Raw genomic sequence first — 24,998 nt, 5'->3', positions numbered from 1 at the left:
CACAGGTACACACCACTGTGCCTGGCTTTTATGTGGCTGTTGGAGATCCTAACTCAGGTCCCCATGCTTGCTTCTCATATATCTCTAAATACCTAAGTTTACAAGAATAGACAAGAGATCCGGGTACAGTGGGGCATGCCTTTAATTCCCTTTAAACCATACCTCAAAATATATATATACATAGACAAGAGATTTCCAATCAAACTTTTCCAAAAACTGCTTTTAAAACACCATCATCCACATATGTCTACACAGGTCCAATAATGAAAAACATACACGGAGCTACAGATTAGATTGTTTGCTTGTTTGTTTTGGTTTTTCGAGGTAGGGTCTCACTCTGGCCCAGACTGACCTGGAATTCACTATGGAGTCTCAGGGTGGCCTCAGACTCATGGCAATCCTCCCACCTCTGCCTCTCGAGTACTGGGATTAAAGGCGTGCGCCACCACACCCAGCTAGCTACAGATTAGTTTGGCTAGATCCCTCTACCTTGACTTCTATCACTCTCCTACACAAAAGTATTATGCCAACTTTTTTTATATTTTTTTTATTTATTTGAGAGAGAGAGAGAGAGAGACTGGGCACACCAGGGCCTCCAGCCACCGCAAACAAACTCCACACGCACACGCCACCTTGTGCATTTGGCTTACATGGGTACCAGGGAATTGAGCCTCAAATCGGGGTCCTTAGGTTTCCCAGGCAAGCGCCTTAACCGATAAGCCATCTCTCAGCCCTATGCCAACTTTCTATTCTCTTTTTCCCCTGGGAAAGTGAGAAACTCTGTCACAACTGGAAAACACCTCCATGTATTCATAACAACAGAGAGATGGGAACCAAAACAGTGATTAAAGATACTACAGTTCAAAAGTGGACACCGGGCCAGAAGAATGGCTTAGCTGTTATGGAGCTTGCCTGCAAAGCTGAAGGACCCAGGTTCAACTCCCCAGGACCCACATAAGCCAGATGCTCAAGGTGGTACATGTGTCTGGAGTTTGTTTACAGCAGCTGGAGGCCCTAACGTACCTATTCCTCTATCTACCTATCTTTCTTTCTTTCTTTCTTTCTCTCTGTCAAATAAATAAGTAATTTTTTATAAAAACAAAAAAGTAGACGGCTCACTTTGAGCCCTCAAGGCCTGTGGTTCCCACTCTTTTGAAGGGTAAACAAGCAAATTAAATCCTCTACCTCCATCTCCTTGTGAAACCTGATCAAGCCGGGGGAGACTACAACAGAGGACACAATCTGAAAACTAGAATGGGCTTCATAAATACAAGCAAACAGATAAACTAAATGAGGCAGCTTAAAAACACCTAGAGGTCAGGAGAGATGGCTCAGCCATTAAAGGCACTTACTTGCAAAGTTTACTGGCCTGGGTACCCACGTAAAGCCAGATGCACAAAGTGGCACATGCATCTGGGGTTCATTTGTGGTGGCTAGAGGCTCTGTTATACCCATACTCTCCCCTCTCATAAATAAATAAAATATTTTTAAAAATTAAATGGCCAGGCATGGTGGTACACGCAATCCCAGCACTCAGGAGGCAGAGGTAGGAGGATTACCATGAGTTCAAGGCCACCCTGAGACTACATAGTGCATTCCAGGTCAATCTGGGCCAGAGTGAGTCCCTACCTCAAAAAAACAAAAAAAAAACAAATTAATGAAAAGCCAGATATGGTGGCACACACCTTTAGTCCCAGCACTTAGGAAGCAGAGGTAGGAGGATCCCCATGAGTCTGAGGCCAGCCTGGGGCTATAGAGTGAGCTCTAGGTCCACCTGGGTTACAGTGAGACCCTACCTCAAGAAAAATAAGTAAATGAAAAACACCTAGACCACTCAGCAATTTATTCAACAAAACAGACGATCGGCTTCAAGAATTCTCCAAAATCAGCATTGAAATAGATAGAAATACTTCAAGAAAAGACAGAGGAAGGATGGAGGTAAGTAAGGAGGAGTATGCAGCTCTGTATCCCTGCTCCCTTTCCCCTACCAAAGAAAAAGGATAATAAATGAGATTACACTTTTCAAATCCTTACTGAGAGATGGCTGGCAAAGCCTGTTAGCCTGGGTTCAACTCCCAAGCCACCCAAGTAAGCTGTTCACAAAAAGTGGTGCATGTGGGCTGGAGAGATGGCTTAGCGGTTAAGCGCTTGCCTGTGAAGCCTAAGGACCCTGGTTCGAGACTTGGTTCCCCAGGTCCCACGTTAGCCAGATGCACAAGGGGGCGCAAGCATCTGGAGTTCGTTTGCAGAGGCTGGAAGCCCTAGCGCGCCCATTCTCTCTCTCTCCCTCTATCTGTCTTTCTCTCTGTGTCTGTCGCTCTCAAATAAATAAATTTAAAAATTTTTTTTAATTAAAAAAAATTTTAATTAAAAAAAATAAAAATTAAAAAAAAAGTGGTGCACGTGTCAGTTCGTCTGTAGTAGCAAGAGGCCCTGGCATGCACACACACACACACACACACACACACACACACACACACATACAAGTTAACAAAAAAAAAATTTTATAAAGAAAGAAACAGATTACAAAGAGTACATGAGGATCTGGAGATTATGATAAAATATACTAGTAATTAGTTATTTTTAAAATATTTTATTATTTATTTATTTGAGAGAGAGAGAAAATGGGCGCACCAGAGCTTCTAGCCACTGCCAACAAACTCCAGCTGCGTGTGCTACATTGTGCATCTGGCTTACATTGGTACTGGGGAACTGAACCTGGGTTCTGAGGATTCACAGGCAAGCGCCTTAACCACTAAGCCATCTCTCCATCCCCATAAGCTATTTTTAAGTTCAAAAAAAAAAAAAAGATGATGAGGTAAAGATATCAAACAGCAACATTCAGACAGAACAGTCCTGTGCAGAAAGCTGGCCATGCAGAGGAAACTATGGAAGTTTGCAGAGGTCATACAGGCCAGGGCCTGAGCCAGCCTTTTAGTGACTGCTATAGTTTAAATTGTATCATTTCCAAAATTAATTAAAGATTAATTAAATAAAATGTTAAAAAGAGATGGCTAAGGATATAGCTTAATGAGCGGAGCACTTACCTAGCAAGCATGAAGCTCTGGGTTCATTCCTAAGCACCCCATAAAACCAGAGTGATGTTGCCTGCTTGGAATCCCAGCACTTGGGAGGTGGAGGCAGGGGGATCAGAAATTCAAGGTCATCCTCAGCTACATAACTGACTTTGAGGACAGCCTGGGCTACATAAGTCTCTATCTCAAAATAACTCAGTGAATAAGTAATAGAAAAATAACATAAGAATTATATTATTACCAGAAATATTTATCAGGTACATTTTGCACATTTTCAACTTGCCTTGAAACAAATATTCTCCTTTTCATTGTGTCCAAAGATAAGCGTGTGGCTTTTTGAAGACTGTCTAGTAATTGATGAGAGAAAAAAGCATAGACTTCTTTGCATTCCTATAATAAGAAATCATATTAAATTTGATACCAGAAATGAACTTCTAGCATCCCCAAAGCAATGGCTCAATATTGAAAGCGGCAGGCGAATGGTAAGAAATAATGAACTATGCAATTTCAATGACACTGCAGAAATAAATTCAACCCTCCACTGCTCGCCTGGAGTTCTTTTAGGCAAATAACAATATAGGAAAAGTGTATTTGCATAGGCACCCTTGTAAACCAGGAAGACTTACTCAAAAGCCAAAATTCAGAAGAAAGTATATTAAAAGTAATCCTAGTTTGATCAAAATTTAAAACTGACGTACTTCAAATGCGCTACGTTCCTCAAAGCTTTGGGGTACAGGCAGAGGAAGAGGCTGAGCCTCTGTCCTCAGTAATGTAGTCATTATCTTTTTGGGGGGGCTGGGAGAATGATAGAGATAAAATCCAAGGCCTCCTGCACCCTAGCCTTCTGCCAAGAATCACACACACAGGACCATTTCTAGCCATGATGATCCTCACTATGGGACCGTACCCCTTTAACAGTACTGAGCTGCAGGAGAAGGGTTATCACAAAGAAGAAGAATTATCACAAAGAGTTTCAGAGTGGTCCTGGCTGAAGAAGTAACCAGGGGGAGCACAGACATGACCAGATCCGGTGAAGAGACTGGGCTGAGGGCAGAGACCATCCTTCTACGACTCTCCCGCCCTGGAGAGCCTCTCTGGCTGACTCCCACCAGCTGTTTATGGTTCCTCAGGGTCTTGTACTGAGAAAGACTAAGACCCAAATTTACACTGTAATAAGAAGTAGAAGTTTGTGCTGTCTACCTGCAGAATTATACTAGGGTATGCAAAAGTGGGTAAGACAAAGAAAGGATAAAAAGGAAGTGGCTTTCATGGAACACTCTTTTACTATCTACCTTGATGTAATGACCAGAGAGAGAAATGCCACCATTACTTCCCAACTTACTTCAGCATAAGGTAAAATGCGCCCATCCAGAGTCTCTGGAGAAGAGACCATGGGCGTCCACAGTACAGGCCCCTGAACCCTGCGGGAATACGAATCAGGAGTATAGTGAAGCCTAAGGACCTCGGTTCGAGGCTCGATTCGCCAGGACCCACATTAGCCAGATGCACAAGGGGGCGCACATGTCTGGAGTTCGTTTGCAGTGGCTGGAGGCCCTGGCGTGCCCATTCTCTCTCTCTCTCTCTCTCTCTCTCTCTCTCTCCCTCTCCTTCTCCCTCTTTCTCTCTCTGTCACTCAAATAAATAAATAAAAATAAGCAAAAAAATTAAAAAAACAAAAGAATCAGGAGTATGATGGTTGAGTTCCATTGTCAACATGATCAGGGAATCCAAACATCTTCCTCTGAGGTTGCTTCCAGGAAGACTAACTGGAGGAGGAAGTCCTTCCTCCAGAGTCAGTAGCCCTCCCCATGGTGGGTACGTATAAAGCATCTCTGAGAGGACACAGACCCTTTTTCCACCTGGCTGTGTGTGCTACTCACTGGGGAGTCCAGCTGCCCGCTATTCACTCACACGGGCATCGATCCTCAGGCATCGATCCTCTTCGGGTAGCCTTCGTCAGCTTTGGACCCGAGTTCCATCAGCCTTGCGCACTGAAGACCAGCAGGCTTTCTAGGAAGCCTCCAGGCCTGCAGTGCTGGACGGGGCAGCTGAGGCCTCCAGCCGCAGGGACTGAGCAGCTACCGGCTTCCTTGACTCTCAGGCCTGCAGACTGCTACTGTTGGACTGCCGTAAGCTAATCCAATTGATCCCCTTTTTGTTGTTGTTGCTTTTTGATTTTTAGTTTTTCAGGGGGTAGAGTTTCACTCTAACTCAGGCTGGCCTGGAATTCACTACAGAGTCTCAGGGTGGCCTCAAACTCACAGCGACCCTCCTACCTCTGCCTCCCGAGTTCTGGGTTAATCCCATTTTAAATACAATTCATTCTATCAGTTCTGTTCCTCTACAGGACCCTGACCAACACAAGGAGCATTATACTGATAACTCAATAGTATCATCACACAAACTGCTGTATTGATAACTCAGGGTATTTTATTTTTATTTTTTTAGAGAGAGAGAGAGAGAATTGGCACGCCAGGGCCTCAGCCACTGCAATCAAACGCCAGACGCTTGCACCACCTAGTGGACATGTGCGACCTTGCACTTGCCTCCCCTTTGCGGGGTCTGGAGAGTCGAACATGAGTCCTTAGGCTCCACAGGCAAGCACCTTAACCGCTGAGCCACCTCTCCAGCCTGATAACTCACTTTTAAACACAATGAAAACAGAGTTCTGTGTCAAACAGATGGCCGCCGCCATCCCCAAGACCATGTTTGCTATAGAAGGAAGCCTGAACAACCACACTGTGAGGGAGGACATACTCTGTGAACTACAGTGGACAGAATTATGTCCAAAGGATGACGTGAAGGAAGCCTGCAAGGACACACAGATCTGGCCTGGTCCGACAGGGTAAAATTTCAACATCCAATTTTTTCTGGAACCTGTTATAAATTAGACACAGACTGGCTGCGGGCCAGCCGAGGGAAAGGAAACATGCCGGCGTTAGCTACAGTCTTAGGGTCGCCGTTCTATAGGACACGCAAGGTGACCCCGCAGGAAATACCTTTTTAAACTCATCTTCTTTATCATTGGTGTCAGTGTCTTTCACGTCGGCCTCATAGTCAAGGCTATCGCCCTCTTCATTCTCGCTTCCAAACACAACATGTTTCCGCTGCTCTAGAAACAGAAGACAAAACAAAAACAATACGCTTATCCGGTTTAACCTATGCTGACCTCACTCTCCATGGGAGAATCTGTTTTCCTTTTTTCAGAAGGCAGTGAGACCCGAGGAAATGAACCACCCCTCGCACTTCAGCCAAGGAGGTGAACCCCATAGGAAATGGGGGAGCAAGAGAGCTGCTTCCGTGGTGCACCCGATAATCAGCACCAGGGTGAAGGAGACAGACCTTGAGGATACTCAACACCTACCAAAACAGAGATCCAGAGGCTCCTAAGAGCTCAGCACTGAAATAGACTTAAAATTCACCCACCACAGCTCAGGGAATGTTGCAGAAGAGTGTGGAAAGATTGTAAGAGCCACAGGCTGGGATGTCATGCCAGAGGCACTTCCTCTCCCCAATAACTGCCTACTGCTCCCACAATGCATAATCCACAACTCCATGGGGAATACCAGGAACCCCACTAAGAAGGGCCCCCTGTGGGGTGGGGGCAGGGAGTAGGAAAAAGATGGTACCAACACATGATGTATTCATACAAAGTATGTTCTTAATGAAACACACACACACATATCACTGCATTGGTGTATTTTTATTTTATTTTATTTCTAAATATTGTATTTACTTATTTATTTGACAGAGAAAGTGGGAGAAGTGAGTGAATGGGTGCGCCAGGGCCTCCAGCCACTGCAAACGAACTCCCCTTGTGCATCTGGCTAATGTAGATCCTGGGGAATTGAACCTGGGTCCTTTGGCCTTGCAGGCAAACACCTTAACAGCTAAGCCATCCCTCCAGCTCTATACTTTTGTTCTCAAGAAGAGAGGCAATGAGGCAGAGGGGCAGGGGGTGGGTGGGAATGGGTGGGCCAGGTGTATAATCACTACAAACTCCAGATGCATGTGCCACTTTGAGCGCCCAGATTTATGTAGGTGCTAGGAAATCAAAACCAGATTGCACCTTGACTGCTGAGCCATCTCTCCAGCCCTACATGCATTTTGGTTTTGCTTTTTTGTTTTGCAAGGTAGGGTCTCACTCTAGCCCAGCCTGACCTGGAATTCACTCTGTATTCTCAGGGTGGCCTTGAACTCACCGCGATCCTCCTACCTCTGCCTCCCGAGTGCTGGGATTAAAGGCGTGCACCACCACATCCAACTCACTGCATTATTTTTAGAGTTAGGCTTATCCTTCGTGGCCAACCCTTCTTACTACAAAACTCCTTCTTTAAACAGTTCTAGGCAGGCATGGTGGTGCACGCCTTTAATCCCTGCCCTTGGGAGGCAGAGGTACGAGGATCCATACAAGTTTGAGGCCACCCTGAGACTCCATAGTGAATTCCAGGTCAGCCTGGGCTAGAGTAAGAACCGCCACCACCACACACACACACACACACACACACACACACACACACACACATCTTACTGGCTGAAGAGATGGCTCAGTGGTTAAGGCACTTTCTTGTAAAGCCAAAGGACCCCAGTTCGACTCCCCAGGACCCATGTAAGACAGATGCACAAGGTAGTGCATGCATCAGGAGTTAGTTTGCAGCAGCTGGAGGCCCTGGTGTGCCCATTCTTGTTCTCTCAGTCTGCCTCTTTCTCTCTCTCCCTCTCTTAAATAAATAAATATGGTTTTTTTAAGAGTTTACATCTATCTAGGTTATCCACTTACCCACTGAGTGTTCTGACATACTTATGTTTTGAACATCGGTGGCACAAACTATATAAACTAACTGAAATGCCCCATCCACTGAGCTATATGCATGCTCGCCTGCAGCATTCCCGACGTTCGGGGCCCCATACTTCTTTGACACTGGGCACTGTTTTGGAGGACGTGTTCCAGTATTCCTGAGCTCCATGCACTAGAAGCCAGCACCAACTGCCCACCCTGTGTGACAGCCAAAGACTGTGGGGGACAAAATCCCATTCCCTGCCGAGGACTACTTTGGCCTTCAGAGCTGCAGGAGAGGCATTCCTGGGGGGCTCACTCAAAAGACAAGCTCAGAGCTGGGGGGGGGGTGGCTGCCATCCAGCACTCACAGAAGTAAGAGCGTCTCCACGGCTGTCACTCCGTGGCTCCGACATGAGCTAGTGAAGTTACCTGGAATGGGCTTTCCTGCCTTCCCAGTGTTCTTCACTTCATAAATCTGCTCAAATATTAATATCAGCTCCTTCACAGCCTCTTCCACATGCTTACTTTTGTGGTTTAGAATGTCGGCCCATTCTTTTGTGTAGGTCTATTAAATAAAGAAATGACTGTTAATTTTCAAGCCTTAAAAACTCTGAAGTTATTATGACTTCAATTGATTTAAAACACACACACACACACACACACACACACCTCTGCCGGGCATGGTGGAGCATGCCTTTAATCCCAGCACTCGGGAGGCAGAGGTAGGAGTATCGTCATAAATTCGAGGCCACCCTGAGACTACATAGTGAAGTCCAGGTCAACCTGGGGTAGAGTGAGACCCTACCTCAAAAAAACAAAACAAAACTGTGACTAATTCTAAAGTGACTAGAGGGAAGGGACATGCAGCTCAGTGGTAGGTCACTTGTTTAGCATGTTCAAGGTCCTGTGTTCTGTCCCCAGCACTGCAAGGTTGGACAGACAAGTGACAGATAGATGATTGATTGATTGATTGATTGATTGATAGTTGGATAGGTCGATAAATATATAGATGATTGGTAGATAGTTGGATCAATAGATAGATAGATAATTGGTAGATTGATAGATGGTAGACAGATAGAAAGATAGATATATGATAGTTATATAGATAGATGATAGGTAGATTGATAGATGATAGATTGATAGAAAGATAGATGATAGATAGTTGGACAGATCAATAGATGATAGAAGACAGAGATAGGTAATACATAGATAGATAGATAGATAGATAGATAGATAGATAATACATGGATAGACAGATAGATGATACATAGACAGATACTGTGGAAGAGTTTGTTTCAGACTTACAAATCCCATGGGCAGCGCATGTTCATGTGTTTATTTTCTCTGACTCCAGGAAAACCAGAGAGAAAGGAAGCAGACACTCAGTGAAGTCTGGCAGACCACACACACGTTGATCATGCACTCCTCTGGTACCTCCCCAAGTCAACAACGGAAGAGTCACCTCCTCATAGCTCAGCCACAAGAGCAATGGGAGCGTGCCACATGACTACTGTGGGCTCCTCTCCCAATGCTGCACAATTAAGTTAGTGGGATTCAACAACTGCTGCTCAGACATTACGACGGTGCTCTTCAAAAAAAAGAATGAAATTGGACTTTTCCCTTATGACACCCAAAAGAATGAACTCAGAAGACATCATAGACCAAAATGCAAAAGCTAAAACTGAGGCTAGACAGATGATTCAGCAGCCACATGAGCTTGCTTGCAAAGCCTAGTGGCCCAAGTTCGATTCTCCAGTAACGCATGTAAATAAAGCCAGATGCACAAAGTGGCACATGCATCTGCAGTTCATTTGAAGTGGCAGGAGGCCCTGGCACACCCATCCTGTGTGTGTGTGTGTGTGTGTGTGTGTGTGTGTGTGTGTGTGTGTGTCAAATAAATAAATTTTAGAATATAAAAATAAAAGTTAAAACTAGAAAGCCCTTAAAAGAAATAATAGGCAGAAATCCTCATGATCTTGGGTCAGGCCAAGTTTTCTTAGATACAACATCAAAATTAGACCAGCAAAAGAAAAGCATGAGATAAAGCTGACTTCATGAAAGTAAAAACATTTGGGATGGAGAGATGGCTTAGCAGTTAAGCACTTGCCTATGAAGCCTAAGGATCCTGGTTCAAGGCTCGATTCCCCAGAACCCACATTAGCCAGATGCACAAGGGGGTGCACACATCTGGAGTTCGCGGCTGGTGGCCCTGGCATGCCCATTCTCTCTATCTATCTATCTATCTATCTATCTATCTATCTATCTATCTACCTCTTTCTCTCTTTGTCTGTCACTCTCAAATAAATAAAAATGAACAAAAATTCTGAAAAAGAAAAGAAAGTAAAAACATTTGTGTTTTTAAGAAAAAAAAAAAATATATATATATATATTATACCATGAATGGAACGAAAAGACTACCCAAATAAAAGAACATTTTTTTTTTTTGCAAATAACATATCTGTTAGAGGATTCCTATCCACACACACAATAAGAAACCAACATTTCAATTCAAAAATAAAAAGACTAATCTTTTTAAAAAGCCAAAAGTTAATAAACCCATGAATAAATATTCAACATCACTAGCTATTGGAAATACACAAGTCACGGCCATAATGAGATACAACTGCATCCTCACTAACATGGCTATAATTAAAGACAAATGAGAGCTGGAGAACTGACTGAGCGGTTAAGGCGTTTGCTTGCAAAGTCTGACAGCCTAGGTTCATTTAATTCCCCAGTACCTACAAAAAGCCAGGTTCATGGGCTGGAGAGATGGCTTAGCATTTAAGCGCTTGCCTGTGAAGCCTAAGGACCCCAGTTCGAGGCTCAATTCCCCAGGACCCACATTAGCCAGATGCACAAGGGGGCGCACGTGTCTGGAGTTCGTTTGCAGTGGCTGGAGGCCCTGGCACGCCCATTCTCTCTATCTGCCTCTTTCTCTCTATGTCTGTTGCTCTCAAATATAAAATAAATAAAATTTATTAAAAACGGATTAACAATGGGGGCTGGAGAGATGGCTTGGCAATTGAGGTGCTTCCCTGTGAGGCCTGGGGACCCAAGTTCAATTCCCCAGTGCCTGCATGGGCCAGGTGCACAAGGTGGCACAGGTGTCTGGGATTTGTTTGTAATGGCTAGAGGCCCTGGCACACCCTTTGTCTGTCTGTCTGTCTCTCTCTCTCTCTCTCTCCCCCTCTTTCTCTCTCTCATAAATAAATAAATATTTAAAAATAGAGCTGGGCATGGTGACACATGCCTTTTCATCCCAGCACTTGGAAGGCAGAGGTAGGAGGATCGCCGTGAGTTTGAGGCCACCCTGGGACTACATAGTGAATTCCAGGTCAGCCTGAGCTAGAGTGAGACCCTACCTCAAAAAAACAAAGAAACAAAAAAAAGAAGTAGATTGATGATAGACATATATAGGACAGATGATAAATAGATAGATAATAGGTGCTAGACAGATAAGAATTACTTGGACTTGCAGAGATGGCTTAGTGGTTAAGCGCTTGCCTGTGAAGCCTAAGGACCCCGGTTCGAGGCTTGATTCTCTAGGACCCACATTAGCCATATACACAAGAGGGTGCATGTGTCTGGAGTTCGTTTGCAGTGGCTGGAAGCCCTGGTGTGCCCATTTTCTCTCTCTCTCTCTCTCTCTCTCTCTGCCTCTTTCTCTCTGTCTGTCGCTCTCAAATAAAGATAAACAAAAAAAATTTTTTTTTTAAAGAATTACTGCCAGAAATAACTGGAGCCAGAACTTTGGAAGGGGGATGGAAACCAGTGGAAGACGGGAGAGTAGAGGCAGCGTGCGTGAAGAGTCAGGTTCTGGTTGTGAGTGAGAAGTTGGGGTGGGGGGGACATTATGGAAAGGTTTTATTTTGTTGGCAAGGAAAAGATGAGCTCTCCATAGACTGCTGGTGGGAGAAGCCAGAGGAGAAGGCAAAGACGCAGGTGCAGAACAGAGAGTGAGAAGGGTTGGCCGAGCAAAGTTTCCAGAAGGCATAAGATCCAGAGCCCGTTTAGGGCAGTTTGATTCTGCAGAGAAGCGGAAACGTTCGCCATGGAGCCAGGAGGGCACGGAAGCAGTCGGTCATGTCACTGTGAAGAGCACGCACAGGACTTTAACTTTGAAACCTAGAAGCAGCCCCCGCTTCTCTCTGGGGGTCACTCAAAGCCGCTGCTCCAGGCACTGTCCTCCACTCATGCCCTGACTCTCGCCACACCCCACCTCTGTGTACTGGGAAGCGGGTTACTGGGACGCCCTGAGTCTCTGGCTCCCAGTGGGTTTGAAATCATGAGAGGCACCACCAGGAGCAGGAGAGCTGGAGGAGAGAGAAGGTAAAAGTCTTTCTTTCCCACTCCTGCCTTGCTTAGACATTCCACCTCTGATTTGCAAATATGATCCAAACTAACCTCATGCCCTCAAAAGAAAAAAAAATAAAACAAATACTGCATATATCGTGTTTCCAAACTTCATCTGTTTCCAGGGAGTGGTCTGGCTTCCCCTGTGCTCCCAGCTCCTGTTCTGCCTTCCCTCGAGGACCCACCCTGTGGCAGGCTGACAGGAAGACAGTCCAAGAGTGGCTAGATCTTGGGTCACTCCAGGGCAAGGGACGGTTGCACAGTGATTGGCAAAGGGGTTCTTCACAATTCTGCTCTCTCTGTTCATGTGTTCAAAGTAGACTCTCTGTAGTAGGGCTTCCCCGGCTCAGTAATTGGTAGTGCCAAACTATTGACAAATACACCCCGTGAGAACATGACTTCATTCGAAATGAGACAAAAGGAAGGAAGCTGATGTAGACATTTCCCTTCTTTTTTTTTTTATTTTTTCTGTGTGCACGAAGGCAAGAAGACCCTGTATAAAGTGCATATAGCCAAATTCTAAAACTCCTGAGAACAAAAGAGCAGGCAGGCAAAGGTATTCCTGGACAGGAAACTGGGCACTTCGTTAGAAATTTTCAATTGCGGAGGAAAGACCAATGCAGCTTTTGAAGGGCTCTCTCCCTCTTCCCTCCAAAAAAAACATGAGCAGAGTCCTGAGTTGCCTTGCAGCTGACGAGAGAGGCACCTACCGGAACTGAAGCACCCAGGGACTCGGGCGATGGAGGAACAGTTTGATATCACAAGGGGTAAACGTAGCATGGTATGGTCACCGTGGAAAACAGTTTCACACTTCCTCAAAGATATTAACTATAGAATTACCACATGACCCAGAAACTCTAGGGATACACCCAAAATCATTGAGGGAGAAGAAACAATTGCACCCGAGGGCCCACAGCAGGATTATTTACGATAGTCAAAAAGTTTGACGACCATTCAAATGTCTAGCAACAGATTTAAAACAACTGATTTTTTTTTAAATATTTCATGTATTTATTCATTTGAGAGAGGGATGGAGAGAGAGGAAGAGGCAGGTAGAGAGAATGGGCGCACCAGGGCCTCCAGCCATGGCAATCAAACTCCAGATACATGTGCCACCTTGTGCATCTGGTTTATGTGGGTCCTGGGGAATTAAACTTGGGTCCTTAGGCTTTGCAGGCAAGTGCCTTAACCACCAAGCCATCTCTCCATCCCTTATTTTTGTTGTTGTTGTTGTTGTTGTTGTTGTTGTTTTCTGAAGTAGGGTCTCACTCTGGTCCAGGCTGACCTGGAATTCACTATGTAGTCTAAGGGTGGCCTCGAACTCACAGCAATCCTCCTACCTCTGCCTCCCGAGTGCAGGGATTAAAGACATGTGCCACCATGCCCAGATCCAGCCCTAATTTTTGAGACAGGATTACATGTAGCCCAGGATAGCCTCAAAGTTGCATGTAGTCAGAGATGACTTTGGATTGCTGATTCTCCTGCGTCCATTTCCCAAGTGCTGGGATTAGAGGCAAGTACCAACCTACCTCGTTTTTATGGTGCTGGAGAAATCTAACCCAGGGCTTCATTCATGTTAGGCAAGTACTCTACCAACTGAGCTATATGCCCAGTTTGATAAATGGATATTTTTAATGTGGTCTCCATAAGCACCATGGAATATTAGTCAGTGAGAATGAAACCTTGATACATGTGTGTACAAGAGCATTGTCCTCTGGGCATAATACAGCCATCACCATCTCAATAAGAGCTACAGAAGACCCTCAACAAGATGGAGCCTACTGACATTTCCTCACAGGAGAAGGGGGTGGGCCAAAGAGACAGCTTAGCGGCTAAGGCACCTGTCACCAAAGCCTAAAGACCCAGGTTCAATTCCTCGGTACCCACGTAAGCCAGATGCACAAGGTGGCGCATGCATCTGGAGTTCATTTACAGTGGCTGAAGGCTCTGGAGAACCCATTCTCTCTCTCCCAATGTCTCTTTCTGCCTCTTTATCACTGTCAAATAAATAAAATAAATATTTAAAAATGTTTTTAAAAGAAAAGAAAAACAATGCAACATAATGTTATAACATAAATGAACCCTGAAAACATCACACAAAGAAAAGTTCCCCAAACATCCAAGGAGAGATACTGTACAGTTCCACGTATGTGAGATAAGTGAGGTAGGGCTCGGGAGCATTCACAGATACAGAAAACAGAATAGAGGTTACCCATAGTTGGGAGATAAGAGAACAGAGAATTACCATAGGTATAATACAATAGGTAGATGATGAAAGAGTTCTGGGAGTGGGTAATGTGATTGTTACACAACACTGTGAGTATGCTTAATATTACTGACTTAAACACTGAGAATGGTGAAAGGGCAAATTTTAGGTTAGTATCTCCCATTATAATAAGAAAATTGCAAGCCAAAAGAGAAAGGTTCAGATTTGAGTTTTTACGACCTGTGTGGTTCTGGGGGGAAAAAAAAGTCCATCCTCTGACAAGCTAACCTAAAATCACCACATGGGAAGAGAGTTCCACTCAGGAAGGAAATGAGAGGGCGGATTCTCAACATGAGCTGCCAAGGACGCCTATACATGGCGAATCTTCACAACCCAGATCCACAGAACGTAGAAACAAACGAGCCACAATTCCATAAAAGGCTGGACATATTTGAAAAAACATCACAAATTGCAGTGAGAGATAGATAATACAACATGCTGAAATCGCAGAGGGGGGAGAGTAGCATCTCCAAAGACAGTGGTCGCTGAAATAAATATAAATGGGCTAAAATCACAGGCTTTATAAAGCAGATTTTCAGAATTGAGTAAAAACAAAATGCAGCAACACGTTCTTTCCAAGAGAAAAACCTAAAATAGGAAGGCCCCCAAAAAGGCTGTAGATAATGAAATGGAATAACGTTAAGTCTGTGATCAGCAGCCTAAGAAAGCTGGCATGGCTATGTTAATATCAAGCAAAGTGGACCAAGCATTAAAAGATGATTCAGTAATAATAAAAAGGAACAAACGACCACAAAGATGTAATCGTGTTAGGCTGGAGAGTGCCAAGAACAGGATATTAAAACGGCTTGGTCAAGGCTTGGGAGGTGACTCCAGTGGGTAAGAGCGTCTGCCTCAGGCGTGAGGGTCTCGGGGCACCTGAATTTATTTCCTCGGCCCCCACCTAAGCAGGCATGACCACATGACAGACATGGCCACACATGCCAGTAACCCCAGTCCCAGAAAATGACGGGGGCTTGCACAAACAGCAGCTCTGAATTCAGAGCGAGACCTGTCTCAAGGAAATACAAGTATGAGCAATGGAGAGGGACATAACCTTTGGCCTCTCTATTTGTGTGCACAGTACATGGACACATGCACACACATACCACACATGCCCATGCACGTCTCCCCCCACACCAAAAAGAAAAAAAGAAAAACTGCTTGTTCAGTCCAGCCTCAGTGACGACCAAAGTTGCAAAGCTGAGAACGGGTCACTTTCAGATGCTGCGTCTTTGCAGGCTGTTCTTTTGTTTTGTTTTTGTTTGTTTTGTTTTTTAGTTTCAGTGAGGCCACCATCAACTCCACTGCCCACCTTGAGGTTACGGAGGAACAGCTTGCTCACCGGTAGAGACCATGCAAGGAAATCCACAGAACTACCCACCCAGAGACCTGGGCCTATGTCCTTTACAGGGCGGTGGGGCGGAGTCACACCTTAAGCCATCTCGAGGCACAGGCTGGCCCACGACCCCAACCCACGCAGGCAAGAAGAATGCACTGGGGAGAAGACGCTGGGCATCGGCAGGGAGATGGGCAATGGCATCTGTTTTCTGGGGACCAGATGCATTTCTGGAAGGTGGGGGTCATCCGTGGAGGTCATGACCTTGTCCAGTAAGGTGACCCAAACCATCCAAGTTTGTACAGTGGAGACATAAGCAGAGCTCAACTCAAGCCACATAGGCGGTGGTTCTGGTAGGCACGTCTATGTGCCAAGCCTTAACAATGAGCAGACAGAGAGTCCTGTCTCCGTGTTTTCAAGGTAGTGGAGGATACATAGGTATACAAATAATTCCAATGTATGGTGCTAAAGAGGTTGAGTTATATTCTGTAAGGATTAGATGTCCATCGCCACTGAAGGATTTGAACTGGAGGGCTGGGGAGATGGCTCGGTGGTTAAAAGCACTTGCTTGCAAAGCCTTCTAACCTGGGTTTGATTCCCCAGTATTCACGCAAAGCCAGATGCATGGTGATATACACGTCTGGAGTTCGCGTGCAACAGCAAGAGACTCTGATACGCACATGCTCTTTGTCTTCCTCTCATTATATAAATATTATATAAATAATAATGTAAAAAGTAAAATCTTGAAAAAGGATTTGAGGGCTAGAGAGATGGCTTAGCAGTTAAGGCGCTTGCCTGCAAAGCCAAAGGGCCCAGGTTCAATTCCCCAGGACCCACGTTAGCCAGATGCACAAGGGGGCGCACGCGTCTGGAATTCCTTTGCAGTGGCTGGAGGCCCAGGCGCGCCCATTCTCTTTTTCCCTCTCTCTCTCTTTCTCTGTCTGCCTCTTTCTCTCTCGTGCTCTCTCAAATAAATAAATACAAATTTTTTAAAAAGGATTTGAACTGGTATATAACAATCAGATATTACAGCGGTGTGGGTGGATACGATGGAGTCAGGTATGGAAGCAGAGAGACCACTTAGACCACAGCATGGCTGAGTTGTGGGACCTGACCTAGAGGCAGGTAGCCGGTACGGGGAAGAACCAAGAGCTCAGTGAGAGCTGAACGACGGGCAAAGCCTGGCTCAGCCTTAGACTGGCTGGACTTAGGAGGTGGAAGGGAGGAGAGCCGCTGAGCCCCAGGTTCCTGAGCGAGTTACAAGGCAAGCGTGCTGTGTGGTTACGTGACACAGTGCTAGGAGCATCGCAGAGGAAGAGGAGGGGCCACACCCCACTGACACAGTCCAGGGCTCTGGTAAAATCTTATCTAGGGTGTGACCTGGGACTTGGAACTGTTGGAGCCACGTAGCTCTTTCATGGTCATGAAATTCACCCCTCCCCCAAAAAGCTAAGCCAAAAAAAAAAAAAAAACACGCCACAGGCTCAGGTGACTACTTTCTGACTGTCACTTCACATTACGACTTGTCACAACTGCATACCTCATTGAGGGTCAGCATGTCTTCTACTTTGGTCGCACCGCTTTCCGGCAAGGAAATTAACACGGTTTTGGCTATTTCCTTTAGAACTGTGTCAATGTTCATTTCACACAAGTCATTGACCTTGACCACAAGAAGAAAAAAAAAAATTGTTTAAAGATTATAAGAGGGGCTGGAGAGATGGCTCAGCAGTTAAGGTGCTTGCCTGCAAAGCCTAATGACCTGGCTTCAGTTCCCCAGGGCCCACGTCAAGCCAGATGCACAAAGTGGCACACGCATCTGGAGTTCTTCTGCCGTAGTTGGAGGCCCTGGCCTGCCCATTCTCTCTCTCTCTTTCTCCCTCATAAATAAATAAAAATAAAATTTATCAACTTACCTTCTTTAAAAGCTGATGGAACATTTCCAAGACAGATTCAACTTCTTGATAGAAGCTGTCCAACATCAACGACGACCACGTTAATATCGTGAGCCCCTGCCTCAACACAGACTCCACCTACAAGAAGCAAAAGGGCTTCATTATTCACAGGAGTATTAACAGAAAAAAAAACCTCCTCTTATTATTTGTCCTATTTATTTATTTCTCTATTTGCAAGCAGAGAGAGATAAAGAGAGGCGAGATAGAGAGAATGCGTGCACCACTTTGTACCTGGCTGTACGTGGATATGGGGGAAATCAAACCACAGTCATTAGGCTTTGTAGGCTTTGTAATCCCAGCACTCGGGAGGCAGAGGTAGGAGGATTGCCAAGAGTTCGAGGCCACCCTGAGACTACAGAGTGAATTCCAGGTCAGCCTGGGCTAGAGTGAGACCCTACCTCAAAAAAAAAAAAAAAATCTCATGTAGCCCAGGCTGACCTCAAATTCACTGTGTAGACAAGGGTGAACTTGAACTTCTGATCCTCCTGATTCTGCCTCCGAAGTGCTAGGATTACAGACATGCAGACAAGCAGAAATCAAACCCCGGGCTTCATACATGTTAGGCAAGCACTCTGCCACCTAAACCACACACAACCCCCCCACACACACAGCCCCTTAAGCATCACAGCATGTATTTCTTTAATTGCATTTCCCCACCATATGCCTCATAAAGATGGCTTGTGTTTTAAATCAACTTTGGGTTACCAGGAAGAGCCCATAAATTTTTACAGAGTGCTCACAATTTACATTTAGCTGTTTTTCAAAGGTAACAAAACTCAGACAAGAAATCATTTACAAGACAGAGAGAGAGAGAGAGAGCTGTGGAGTTAATGAGAAAGATAGAAGGTCTAGGCAAAAAGACCTGATCTGAAATCCATAATCTATAGAACTGGAATCCAATTGTAAATAAGGGGAATCGGCATAAGCCTTCAGCATCACCCACCTTTTTCATTTTGGGAGTCATGAGATTGACAAACACGGAAGGGACTTCCTGACATAACTCGTCGTAATACTGCAGAAGACCCTGTGCAAAGTCAAAACACCAGGCTTTACTTTAATTCGTTTAAAAGCAAGCAAGCACATGTCGACTGAGACCAGAAAGGTTCCATCACACACAGGGCTGCCAGCAGGGGGCGGTGGAGGGCCGTCTGCTGCTTTACTTCATCCCAGCTGGATCCACTCTTCCTTCTGTCAAACACCTCAATCCTGCTTTCTAGATTTGTGGTTTTCATAGGCAAGTTTTCTTTCCATGCGCTATTTGAAACCGTTCAGATAATTATCTTTGTAAAAAATATTTTATTTCTATTTACTTATTTATGAGAGAGAGAGAGGAAGAGAGCCACTGCACTCGAAACTCCAGACGCATGTGCTACCATGTGTATCTGGCTTACGTGGGTTCTGGGGAATCGAGCCTAGGTCCTTAGGCTTTGCAGGCTAGTGCCTTAATGGCTAAGCCATCTCTCCAGCCCATAATTATCTTTTTTGAATATTTAAGCTTTATTTACTTATTTGTTTATGTGTGTGTAGGAGGTATGCGTGTGTGTGAGCATGCCAGCGTGTGTGTAGGGGGTGGGGCGCCAGGGTCTCTTGTGGCTGCAAACACGTACGTGCCACTTTAGGTCTAGCTCTCCTTGGAGACGCCAGGGAATTGAACCTGGGCTGGCAGGCTTTGCCAGTGCCTGCACCCACTGAGCCATCTCCCCAGACCCATCAGAAAATTATGTCGTTATGATATCTGTAATTATACATTTTCCCCTTTTGGCTCCTTACTTTCTGCTTGCTTGCTTGTTTGAACATCTTATTTATTTATTTATTTATTTATTTGCAACGAGAGAGAGAGAGAGAGAATGGGTAAGCCAGGGCCTCTAGCGGCTGCAAACAAATTCCAGGCGTGTGCAACACTTTGCGCATCTGAACTTATGTGGGTCCTGGGGAATCAAACCCGGGTCGTTAGGATTTGCAGGCAAGTGCCTTTTGCTGTTGATCCATCTCTCCAGCCGTGTTTGTTTTGTTACAAGATCTCATACAGCCCAGATTGGCTTTGAACTTCTGATCCTCCTGCTTCTACCTCTCAAGTACTGGGATAACAAGTGGGCACCAGTACGGTGTGGCCAAAGTTACTTATCTTTTTTCTGATTCCACCCCCCCGCCCTTTTTTTTGGTTTTTCAAGGTAGGGTCTCATTCTAATCCAGGCTGACCTGGAATTCACTATGAAGTCTTAAGGTGGTCTTGAAGTCACAGTGAGCCTCCTACGTCTGACTCCCTAGTGCTGGGATTAAAGGTGTGCACTGCCACGCCCGCCATGCCTGGAGTGTCAGTTACCTATCTCTTGACACATTGAAAGCATACTTGTCATTAAAGCTATAATTGTTTCTTGAACCTAAATAATTTCAGCTTCTCCATACAACTAGAATACACTTGATACACTTTTGTATTTTCCATTAGCTATTTCTGAGATGAACCCTGATGATCAATCTTGACCATTTTGTGATTTGTTATAGCATATGGCTGGAGATACAAAATCACTTAGATGGTCTCAATTTTTACTTAATGATTTCAGAGTTCCTTTCTTTTTTCCATCTGTTACTTGCAGTTGGGGTTTTGACTCTTTGACTTTCATGGCATCCTTCGATGCTAACTGAAATCCTATGAGATTCAAGGGGAATGATGTCAAACTCCTTAGCAGCCATTACTGACACCACATCCTTCAAAGTCATGAACCCCAGAACTTTTCATGCCAGTTCCACAGTTTGCACTAAGTCAGCACACCTCGAGGCATCGCGCTTTCTTTAACAATTACATCCGATTACAGGCAGAGCTACAATGATTAAGTCCTTTCAAGAAAACATGGGCCTCTGTCTTCATGACCCTATGGTAGGCAAAGATTTCCCAGTACTTGGGAGGTGAAAGCCAGAAGATTTCAAGGAGTTCAGCACAATTTCACCTTGGGTGACATGACCTAGCCTCAAAACAAATGGAGCTGGAGAGGTTGCTCAGTGGTTAAGGTGCTTGCCTGCAAAGCCTAACAACCTGGGTTTGATTCCCCAGCACCCACGTAAAGCCAGATACACAGTGGCACACACATCTGGAGTTCGTTTGCAGCAGCTGGAGGCCCTGGCATACCCATTCTCTCTCTCATTCTCTCCTTCTCTTTCTGTCTCTCCTTGCAAATAAATAGATAAAAATATTTTTTAAGCTGGACGTGGTGGCGCATGCCTTTAATCCCAGCACCTGGGAGGCAGAGGTAGGGGGATCGCCATGAGTTTGAGGCTGCCCTGAGACTACCGAGTGAATTCCAGGTCAGCCTGAGCTAGAGTAAGATCCTACCCCAAAAAATAGGCTGGAGAAATGGCTTAGCAGTTAAGGTGGCGAAGTCAAAGGACCCAGGTTGGATTCCCCAGGACCCACATAAGGGGCATAAGGGGCACATGCATCTGGAGTTCGTTTTCAGTGGCATGCCCATTCTCTCTCTCTCTCTCTTATTGCAAGTAAATAAATAAAATTTAAAAAGCTAAAACAAGTAAATAAATAAAAGAAAAAAGATTTATTTTAAAAAAACAAAAAATATATTTTCTTATAAAGAAAAAACCTGTTTGGGGTACTTTATATTCTCTTATCTTTGTGGCTCCTTTTAATGTCGCATGTCATAACTAATTTTTAATTTATTATAATTATTATAATTTCTAGTGGGGCAAGAATTTGAAACATTCTTTGATATTCATATTAACTTTTTTTTTCCTAAAGCACTTCACTATCAACTTGTCCATATGCCCAGATTTGGACTTTTAACTAAGCCAAAAGATTTAAGGGTAGTGACATTGAAAGTGGCAGATTCATAGTTCTCTTCCCAGCAAGACACAATAAAAGTCTCTATTTACTTATTATGCTATTGATTAAAACAAGTTAATCCAGTATAACAGAACTTTTTCTCAATGAATAATTAGGTCTTCCGTTTCTATGCATTTGTTTTATAATCTACATTTAATCAGGTCTCCATTCTGGGGTTGATATTTCAGTCATTTGCGATTGTTAACTGTGCTATATCCTTATACTTACATATGTTCTTGCATTCCCAAACAGGCTTCTCAGGGGAAGCAGAGGACACTGGACTTAACTCAGGTTGCTGTTGTAACTGGCTTTCTTTTCTTTTCTTTTTTTTTTTTTTTTAACATTTTTATTTATTTATTTGCAAGCACAGAGAAATAGAAGAGAGACAGACAGGGAGAATAGGCACACCAGAATCTCTGGCCACTGAAAATGGACTCCAGATGCATGTGCCACTTTGTGCGTCTGGCTTTATGTGAGTACTGGAGACTCAAACCCAGGTTGTTAGGCTTTACAGGCAAGTGCCTTAACCGCTTGAGCCATCTCTCCAGGCCTTGCTTTATGAAATTCTTTGTTTCTGCTTTCCATCTCCCATCTGTCCTTTTGTTTGCAAGTAGGTGTTTTAACACTATCAAGAATTGACCTACTGGGCTGGAGAGATGGCTTAGCAGTTAAGCGCTTGCCTATGAAGCCTAAGGACCCTGGTTCGAGGCTCAATTCCCCAGGACCCACGTTAGCCAGATGCACAAGGGGGGGGGCACGCATCTGAGTTCATTTGCAGTGGCTAGAGGACCTGGCACACCCATTCTCTCTCTCTATCTCTCTCTCTGCCTTTCTCTCTGTTGCTCTCAAATAAATAAATTAATTAAATAAACAAAATAAATTAAAAAAATAATCGACCTATAAAGAAATTCTCCCTCAGTGTCAGCACACCTGTAGATATAGTTCCTTGAACAACAACAACAAAAAGAAGAAGAAGAAGAAGAGCCAGGCATGGTGGCACACGCCTTTAATCCCAGCACTCAGGAGGCAGAGGTAGGAGGATCCCCGTGAGTTCGAGGCCACCCTGAGGCTACATAGTGAATTCCAGGTCAGCCTGGGCTACAGTGAGACCCTACCTAGAAAAACCAAAAAGAAGGGGAAAAAAAAAAAAAAGAAAAGAAAAAGACCCTTTAAAAATAATGCCAACACGCCATTTCTCTTACCTGCAAATACAGTTTGTCTGCCTTCACCTTGGTCTCCAATTTCAGCAGCCTCTTGGCCTGCTCTGGAACGTCCAGCTTCATCTTTATCATGCACTTAGTTTCCCGTACGATCTCCAAAATTTTGGGATCAAAATTGACCAGCAACTTCCCCGTTTCTGGATGCCGCACAAAGAGCGTGGCCTGTAAGGCTGCAAGGGAAGGATGGCGGGTGTTGGCGGGGCTTTACTCAACCTGCCCCCCGACACCGCCCCCGCCCCGCCTCTGGCTGCCAACGACGTCAGACATCCCCACGCAACGGCGAACTTCATAAGGGCAAAGTGATACCTCTGGGTGCCTCCTAGTACTAGACGAGGCACGGTGTCTTACCCCTAGTCAGCTGTCTATACTCAGAGAAAGGAAGGGACAGGATCTGAAAAGCTGCAGTCAAATCCAGAGAGAGAAAATAGAGCTGACACCTGACAGGCTCTGGGCTATGAACTGCAAACACTTTCCCAAGAGGGCTTGTTTTGTTATTGCTCATTTATTTATTTATTTATCTATCTATTTTTCCAAGGCAGGGTCTCGCTCTAGCCCAGGCTGACCTGGAATTCACTATGGTGTCTCAGGCTGGCCTCGAACTCATGGCGATCCTCCTACCTCTGCCCTCCCGAGTGCTGGGATTAAAGGCGTGCGCCACCACGCCCCGGCAAAGTGGGCTTATTTTGATAGATTCTGACTTATCCCTTGAAAAGGGCAGGAACTGCAAAGATGACGGTAATTCATAAGTTACAAATTTTGTTCCCATCCTGCTCCCAACTTGGCATACCTGGATTAAATCTCCTCCTTGAATTTCCAATAACTAAGCTCATTATCATCTTTTGTGTGTGTGTGTGTGTGTGTGTGTGTGTGTGTGTGTGTGTGTGTGTACGCCTGTGCCTGCACGTGTGACAGCGCGTTCCTACCTGCCACGGCGAGTGTGTGGAGGTCAGAGGACAGCTTTCAGGCCACCTCGTTTGAAGTAGGGTTTCTGGATCCGGATTCTCACCCTTCTGTCCTCTGCTCTGCTCTGCTCAACCATCAGCTTCCAGAAAATTCTCTCGTCTGCCTCCCATCTCCCAGGAGCCTGCCACAGCCTCCGGCTTTTTGCATGGGGCTTGGGGAACAAACTTTGGCACTCCAGCTTGAGTGGCAAGCACTTTTCACTGAGCCATCTCACCAGGCCCCAGGACCATTTTTCCTTTCACTTTTTCTTTTTGTTTCTTTGTTTGTTAGTTTGCTTGCTTTTTGTTTTGTTTTGTTTTTGAAACAGAGTCTCACTTTAGCCCAGGCTGACCTGGAACTCACTCCATGGTCCAGGCTGGCCTTGAACTCACAACAATCCTCCTACCTCAGCCTCCCAAGCACTAGGATTAAAGGTATGTACCACCACGTTCAGTTTACATAATTTTCTGTAAAAAATAATTTTTTTTTTGAGACAGGGTCTCATTTAGTCCAGGCTGTTTCAAACTCACTATGTAGTTAACAATGACTTTGAACTCCTAATTCTCTGGCATCAGCATCAGTCTTCCTAGTACTAGGATTATAGACATGCATCACCACACCCAGCTAGAAAGATTTGAAACACCACTAACTTGTCATCTGTTAGAAGGTAGAGGATTTTTTACACGGTATCTCATGTGAACTAGTGGAGTTTTTCATATTTTATTTATTTATTTGACAGAGAAGGGAAGAGGTAGACAGAGAGAATGGGCACACCAGGGCCTCCAGCCACTGCAAACGAACTCCAGATGCATGCGCCACCTAGTGCATCTGGTTTACATGGGTCCTGGGGAATTGAACCCTGATCCTTAGGCTTTGCAGGCAAGTGCCTTAACTGCTAAGCCATCCCTCTGGACCATGAACTAGTGTTTTAAGAGATGCTTATTATTAAGATTGAAATACATAATCCTCAAGTCCCCAGGTTTTTGCTGAATAGCCTCAGACTATGTCATAATATGAATTACTTCTACAGCCTAACAAAACATCTATGCATCTATATCAGCTCAAATTCCATCTTATTTTAACACATTTGCTAGCAGTGAGAATGCCATTACAATCACAGAATCTTCCAAGCCTCACATGCATCAAATTTCTAGCAAAACAATTCCTTTCAAGTTATGAATGAGACAAAATTAGTCTTAGCAAGGGTCTTAACAGAGCAGTTTTCATTAGGATTTCAGCTATGAATGAACACATTCTTAATCTCTTCAGAATTGGGTTAGAA

General features: G+C 44.7%; 1 protein-coding gene across 1 annotated transcript in view; it reads right to left on the bottom strand.

Moving 5' to 3' along the window:
* The window catches only part of Dnah8 (dynein axonemal heavy chain 8), a 313,617-nt gene that overhangs the window by 223,051 nt on the left and 65,568 nt on the right, over positions 1 to 24,998 (bottom strand). The window contains exons 19-25 of the mRNA XM_045156110.1: positions 22,757 to 22,944; positions 18,669 to 18,749; positions 17,687 to 17,803; positions 17,314 to 17,433; positions 8,245 to 8,380; positions 6,035 to 6,147; positions 3,319 to 3,425 (exon numbers count right to left, since the gene is read on the bottom strand). Coding sequence (XP_045012045.1) covers positions 3,319 to 3,425; positions 6,035 to 6,147; positions 8,245 to 8,380; positions 17,314 to 17,433; positions 17,687 to 17,803; positions 18,669 to 18,749; positions 22,757 to 22,944 — 862 coding nt within the window. The remainder of the gene's footprint in view (positions 1 to 3,318; positions 3,426 to 6,034; positions 6,148 to 8,244; positions 8,381 to 17,313; positions 17,434 to 17,686; positions 17,804 to 18,668; positions 18,750 to 22,756; positions 22,945 to 24,998) is intronic.

Source organism: Jaculus jaculus, chromosome 8 (assembly GCF_020740685.1).
Source record: "Jaculus jaculus isolate mJacJac1 chromosome 8, mJacJac1.mat.Y.cur, whole genome shotgun sequence".
NCBI classification, from domain to species: domain Eukaryota; kingdom Metazoa; phylum Chordata; class Mammalia; order Rodentia; family Dipodidae; genus Jaculus; species Jaculus jaculus.
The sequence above is the reverse complement of the archived record's forward strand: the minus strand, read 5'-3'. Positions and strand labels throughout refer to the sequence as shown.